A 6,936-nucleotide genomic window follows, 5' to 3' on the forward strand; every position below is an offset into this window, starting at 1 on the left:
AGTGGGCCTTTAAATGGCCAAAAGCACACTCAGCATTTATTCTGTGCTTGCTCAGCCTGTTGTTGAACCACTCCTTTCTGCTGTCAAGGTTCCCTGTATATGGCTTCATAAGCCATGGCATTAAGGGGTAGGCGGGGTCTCCCAGGATCACAGTGGGCATTTTGACTTCCCCTACAGCGATCTTCTGATCTGGGAAGAAACCCCCTGCTTGCAGTTTCCTGAACAGGCCAATGTTCCGAAAGATGTTTGTGTCATGCACCTTTCTGGACCAGCCTGCGTTAATGTCTGTGAAACTCCCACAGTGATCCACAAGTGCCTGGAGAACCATTGAGAAATACCCCTTCCGATTAATGTACTTGGAGGCTAGGTGGTCTGGTGCCAGAATTGGAATATGTGTGCCATCTATCACCCCTCTGCAGTAAGGGAAGTCCATTTGTGCAAAGCCATCCACAATGTCACGCACTTTGCCCAGAGTCATGGTCTTTCAGAGCAGAATGTGATTAATGGCCCTACAGACTTCCGTTAACACGTGTCCAAAGGTAGACTTTCCCACTCCGAACTGGTTAGCAACCGATCGGTAGCAATCTGGAGCAGCCAGCTTCCACAATCACCACGCGCTTCTCCAGCAACAGGGCAGCTCTCATTCTCGTGTCCTTGCGCCGCAGGGCTGGGGTGAGCTCTTCACACAGTCCCATGAACGTGGCTTTCCTCATGTGAAAGTTCTGCAGCCACTGCTCATCATCCCAGACGTGCATCATGATGTGATCCCACCACTCAGTGCTTGTTTCCCGAGCCCAGAAGCGGCGTTCCACTGCAGTCAGCACCTCCGTGAATGCCACAAGCAATCTCGTGTTGTAGCTACTATGTGTGGCGAGATCAATGTTGAACTCCTCTTGCATTTGTAGTGTAAGGAATAACTCCACTGCCCCTCGTGACATGTTGGTCAGAGCAAGCAGCAGACTGGTCTGCAGTGCGGGATCCATTCCTGTAGCCCGAAGAGACAGGGCGCGCAGTACACAAACTGTTGAAAGATGGTGCCAAATGCGGACGGAAGCACAGGGATTGCTCGGATGCGAAGCAATGTATCACGGGTCATTGGGACAGGACCCAGGATGCCCCACAACCCCCTCCATCTTCCCACAACTCTTAGCGGCGGAAGAGGAAGAGATGCTCTGTGGGATAGCTGCCCAGAGTGCACTGCTCTGAATACCGCTGCAAGTGCCACAAGTGTGAACACGCTATTGTGCAGGCAGCTGTCAGTGTGAACACACAACAGCGGTTTCCCCTCAGGGCTCTCTGAGTGGCGCTGTAACTGCCCACAATGTAACTCTGCCAGTTTAGACTTATTTTAAGAGATTAGGTAAGGCAAGTCAAAGAATAATCTTGTTGAAATCAGTATTTAGACTGATTATTGATCAATTATTATTAATTATTGAAAAGAGATTAACTACTGATCAACATAGATGCCCACTTCAACTTGTCTGCATTTTCCTCAGTAGGATGCATGCCCATTAACGTCTAGTTTCTCATTTACCAGTTGGGATGTGAACAGGCCTGTTGAGAGACCACAAACTGTTTTATGTGAGTCAAAGAAATATGGCCATACATCGGCAAACATTACTAGTTGTAAGTAAAGGACTCTGGCTAGAAGTTGTAGAGGAGGATGAAAGAAAAGGAACCTCTATCAATTTTTAATATTTTGGGGAGGCTCACATAGAAAGAGCATTATTAGAAAAAGTCAACAGGCATTGGTGCTTAGCTCTAAAAGCGAGCATCAAATTGAAGAAGTGTCAGGTGCAATTTACATTTCTCAAGTTTGTAAATGGAAAATAATTTTAGAAATTATAGGTGACAGGAAAGTTCACACATATTTTAAAATATCAGCTCTACAGTATGGGGTTTGGAGCCTGTTGAGGTCTGTTAAAATAAACAGATTGAGATTTGCCGAAATAAATCGGTTAGTCTTTAAGGTGCCATCAGACTCCTTGTTGTTTTTGTGGATACAGACTAATACAGCTATCCCTCTGATACTTGTTAAAATACATGTTTGCTTTAGATAGATTGGATGGATAGATTAGATAGATCAAAAGGGAAGAAAATTAAATGAGACCCACAAAGTACAGTCAATGAAAGACACAGTGATGTGTCTAGTACTCAGAACACAGTAGCTCAAGGGTTCTGGTCTAAGCAGAAGTGACCCATCATCCTGTTCTATTAGGGTTCCTATCCTGCACTCATCATGGTGGTATGTTACAGTCATTTGGTGGCCTTTGTGAAATGTTTTACTTTCCCCCCCCTCTTGGTTTTTATATAGTTCTTATCACTCCAGCTTCTGAGCTCCTCACAATCATTGATTAAATTAACCCTTACAATAGCCTTGTGAGGTAGTAAAGTATTAGGACTATGACTCAGATGATCTGGCTCTGCCATAGACCTTGGACAGTGCCTCGATTCCTCATATGGAAAATGGGGATAATAGCACTTCCTTTGCCTGTGTTGTTTATTTCAGTCTTTGGGGCAGGGGCTGTTTCTTACTCTATGTGTACATACAGCGCCTAGCACAATGGGTCCTTTGTCTCAGTCGAGATCTTTAGGTGTTACAGTAATACCAATAAATACATCCTATATTGTACATAGGACAGCTCTCTTAGTTCAACCTATAAGCAGATACGTATTTGCCTCTAGAGAACAGCTGAGAGCTCTAGTCAAACTTTTACAATTAATTGTAAGAAGTACATTGGTGTGGGGGGGGAGGGGAATGCTTCTACTAAATTAAATCAATTATTTACCTTGGGATTTTGCTCTTTATAGACATACCAGAAAAGGCCTTCAAGAACCGATCTGAAGGAGGTCCCTCCTGTGACAGAAATCAGGAATGGTTTCCATAAAGACTACGTTGCGGCAGCCAATGGGGTTCTGAACAATAAGAAAGCACAATAAGCACAGTAACTCAATACTACATTGTAGTATTTTTCACTTTTTCTAAATAAAAAAAGAGACTGAGTTACAAGACAGTTTTAGTGTAAACTCTGACTCAGTTTGGATACATTTGTCAGGTCTTTGTACCAAACATTTATTAATGTTTTGCTATTTAGATTTTAACAGCGTGTAGCTTTAAGTGCTTTGTCCAAGATCCAAAATGTCCAAAATGAGAGAGGCCATGAGAGACATCATCCCCTTCCCACATGCAAAGGTACATTTAACAGTCTCTAATGCTGACACAATGCCTTACAAAACATTTCACTGGGAAACCCAAAGAGTGGTCACATTTTTGTGGTAGCCTTCAAAAGGTAGGGTTTTATTCAGACTAAAAGGTTTTGGCACATCCTGTGTACATGGAGGGTCTCCAGAGTGTCATATTCCTTCGCTGACTTAAGCTAAAAGGCAGCTGAGTGGTCAACCTGTTTTGACTAATTTAGCCGAGACCACCTATGGAAATCAAACAGGATAGATAATTCATATCAATGCCCAACTCCATTAGCACCCCTGTTCAGCCCCTTCAATGCATCTCTCAAAACACACTCCATCATGTGTCAGTCCTGTGTACATCAATCCTCCCTCCATCATCGTAAAAATTATTTTCATTTCTGGAAAATAATGCAACTAATGGCAGAATTATTGTCATAGTCCCTGTGCCCCACATTTACAACTTCAGCATGCACAGAAATATGCACCACACATATTTGCTTTATGCCTAATCCAAAACTCTTTGAAGACAACGGGAGTCTGTTGACTTCGGTGGGTTTTGGAACAGATTTACAGTCTCTTTGGCCTTGTCTAGATTAGGATTTAAAGGTGTGATGTTAGATGCAGTTACCTAACTCCATTTAATTAACTCCTTTGAGAATTCTAGTTGAGACAAAGCAGTTGTACTTTAGAGGGTGCTGGTTGGTCCAGTTAAAGCTAGGAGAAATTTCTGCGTAAATTCTTGACCACTTGTCACCAAAGCAGAGTTGACAGGAAATCCCATGATTTTTAATTTAATTTAAAAACATAACCTAGTGAGGACAAGCCCTTAAAAGCCACAACAAGTCTCAAATGCATGTGAAAGAAAATACCAATGCACAAGCAACATGTGAGAATCAAATTCACATGCTATATGAGAAAGGGCTCTGGAAGAGCAATTGAACCTTAAAAGGAGTGAATCCAGGACACATCCTATAGGAATTGCCATATCAGAACTGATCAGTAGTCCATCGGTCCAGTTTCCAACAGTCACTTATGGAGAGTGCACCATATGAAGATGTAAAAAAGTACCAGGTTGTGCTACTGTATTCTGTAAAGAGGGATGGAGGAGAAATTGTTTCCTATCTATAGCTATTGAGCTGGTTGTGCCTTGAAGTAAGAAGATCATTGGCCCTTGTAATTTTATCCTTACAGATACTATTCTTAGTCAAATAAATGCTATTAGTCAATTTTATTTACTCTTACCAAACTATTCACCTCAGTAACATCCTGCAGCAGTGAGTTCCCTAGGTTAACTGGACATTCCTTTTTAAAAAGTATTTCCCCATATCCATTTCATTTATTTATTTTTGCATTTACCTGCCTAGTCCCATCCTATTCCTGCATTATGAGACAGAGCAGAGCACATCTCCTCTAATTCTCTTTTTCAAACTAAGTAGTTCTAGCTTCTTCAAACCCCTCTTATATGGAAACACTGCTAACTCAAAAAAATCTTTTTAGTAATTTTTTACTGCCCTTTACTAGATAATGAACATAAATCCCATCCCAGCAGCTCCCACAAGTTCCAAAAGCTTTGTAGAAATGCTATTGACCGGCCCTCTCTCTCATTGGCTTGTTGAGGTGAGCACCTGAGAGAGCAGAGGTACCAAAGGGATGGAAGAACTTCAAAATCCCTGGCCACAAATTCTCCCAGACTGCCTGGTGACTCCACTCTCTCTTCTGACTAAGCCCATGGCCCCAGAAGTAGCACATGTGAAGAGACGGCCAACTGCCTCAGGAAATAGCGTATGCAGGCAGACACCAGGTTAAGTGAGTAGAAATATTAGTAGAAGGAAGAAGGGGCAGACACACTAGGGACTTGGAAGCAATAAGAATAGGAGCAGATTGAGGTGATGGGATAAGGAGAGGATGAACATTTTCGATCAGTGGGAAGAATGGGAAGGGGTCATTTCAGAGTTCAGTCTGAATGCGTGCCTGTAAGCCCATGGACCTGTCTGAAGAGAGGCAGATCCCTGATTTGAACCTCTTCTAGTTATGACTGACTGCTTGAATGCAACCATTATGCTGAAGCAGAAGATTGAAATCCCCACTGCAGCACAGACAGCTCACTTAAGCAGCCTTGTTACTGTGCAATGTCTTAATACATCAGATTACCAAAACTAGCTGCAGTAGTCAAGTATTTAAATAAATGACACTGGAATATCTACTAACTCCTGCTCATTGCATCACACAGTCACATTCTTGCTCCTCCTTGAGCTGATGTCTTCATTCTGTCCACAATGCAAGTCTCACCCTTCCCAGACACCTTTAAAAAAATACAAAAAAACTAAATTCAGAATTAATCAGCATCGATGAATAGCTTAAGTTGGCTCTTCAGAAAGACCTTGCTTGGCAGTTCTCTCCAATAAACATTGTAAGAATCCCAAGAAGTGAGCAACTAGACAATCGGATTCAAATGGGAAGTTAGAGACAAGGTGGGTGAGATAATGTCTTCTATTGGTGGGAGAGACAAGCTTTCAATCTACACAGAGCTCTTTTTCAGGTCACTGAAAGAGATCATCCCATCCATCTGGTCTCTCCAATATCCTGGGACCAACATGGCTACAACAACACTGCAAACCTCAAATGGGAAGTGAAAGTTCTTTAAATGTGTGTAAAACTTTGGAAGACCTTGCAGGTGTAGATTTTGTATGAGAAATGTCTCCAACTGTGACAGGCACAGACAAAAGCAGATCAACTGACTAGATGGGGGAGGAGGCAGCTGGTCAATGACTAGAAGTAAATTGAAATGATGGGTTATTAGACTTAGGAGCTAGTGCCTAGGCACCACCTGTCACCAAAGCAGCTGACAGGAAATCCCATGATTTTTCATATAGTCAGTTGTCACTCTGCCTCTCAGACACATTACTAGAAGTCATTTTAGCCTCATATCAGGAGCAAGATTCCAGAGTCAGAAGGCATAATTATTAATTGGGTTGTCACGCAAGTTAATCTCAGACACACGATATACAGGTGAGGCAATGAAGAGGTTTTGTGGCCCAACATGGAATCCCGAGTTTAGTCTGAATAGAATCCATAACCTTTGGGTGCAGAGAGCAGGAATATGTTCCTAAACATTCATTTGACTGGCAGTCTGGAAAACATCAGCATTCTAATGGTTAAAGTCTACTCAGAAAACCAAACCCAGATAAGTTTAAAGGTTGTCTTTTGTTTCATTGAAGCCTAATTTTAAAAGGGGGGGGGGGGAAAAAAGGATTACCTTACTTGAAATGTTTAAAGGGCTGAAAAAATATATATACATAAATGCGTCACCTTACCAATCCAAACCACCAGGAAGACTGGAATCAGGTATATTCTGAGTTCTTCACACGTATTTTAACACCAAAATGCTGCAACTTTGAAAAACAAAAAAGGTGTCGACTTTTTAAACTGATTTTCCTGTAACACTTAACATGGTAAATAAACAAAAGTTTTACAATCAGTCTTTTCTTTGTTATTTGAGGCATAAATAGCTTGGGGGGGGGTCAGACTATCTGAGGCAATCTTTTCCTGGAACTTGGACAGAGAGAACCATTTGACGGACATTCACCTGGGTGTAGATGGTCTGAAAAAACCCTCCACAGCTTCAGGTAGCCCCTGCCCTCAAGCAAGTTTCACTGAGCAAAGGTTTTAGGGCAATTGCTGGCTATGCTTCCCCTTGATGTCAATTTTTCAGGGGAAGCTACCATTGAAACTGTGAATGGGTGGAGT

The 6,936-nt window shown here is 42.2% G+C and overlaps 1 protein-coding gene across 2 annotated transcripts in view; it reads left to right on the top strand.

Annotated features, from left to right (window-relative positions):
* Positions 1-6,667, top strand: part of ELOVL2 (ELOVL fatty acid elongase 2) — a 97,090-nt gene extending 90,423 nt beyond the window's left edge. For both annotated transcript variants that reach the window (XM_048839833.2, XM_075125377.1), the window contains exon 8: positions 2,812-6,667. In XM_048839833.2, the coding sequence (XP_048695790.1) occupies positions 2,812-2,940 (129 nt within the window). In that variant the 3' untranslated portion in view covers positions 2,941-6,667. The remainder of the gene's footprint in view (positions 1-2,811) is intronic.
* The last annotated feature ends 269 nt before the right edge of the window (positions 6,668-6,936 follow it).

The sequence above is a fragment of the Caretta caretta genome, chromosome 2 (genome assembly GCF_965140235.1).
Source record: "Caretta caretta isolate rCarCar2 chromosome 2, rCarCar1.hap1, whole genome shotgun sequence".
NCBI classification, from domain to species: Eukaryota; Metazoa; Chordata; order Testudines; family Cheloniidae; genus Caretta; species Caretta caretta.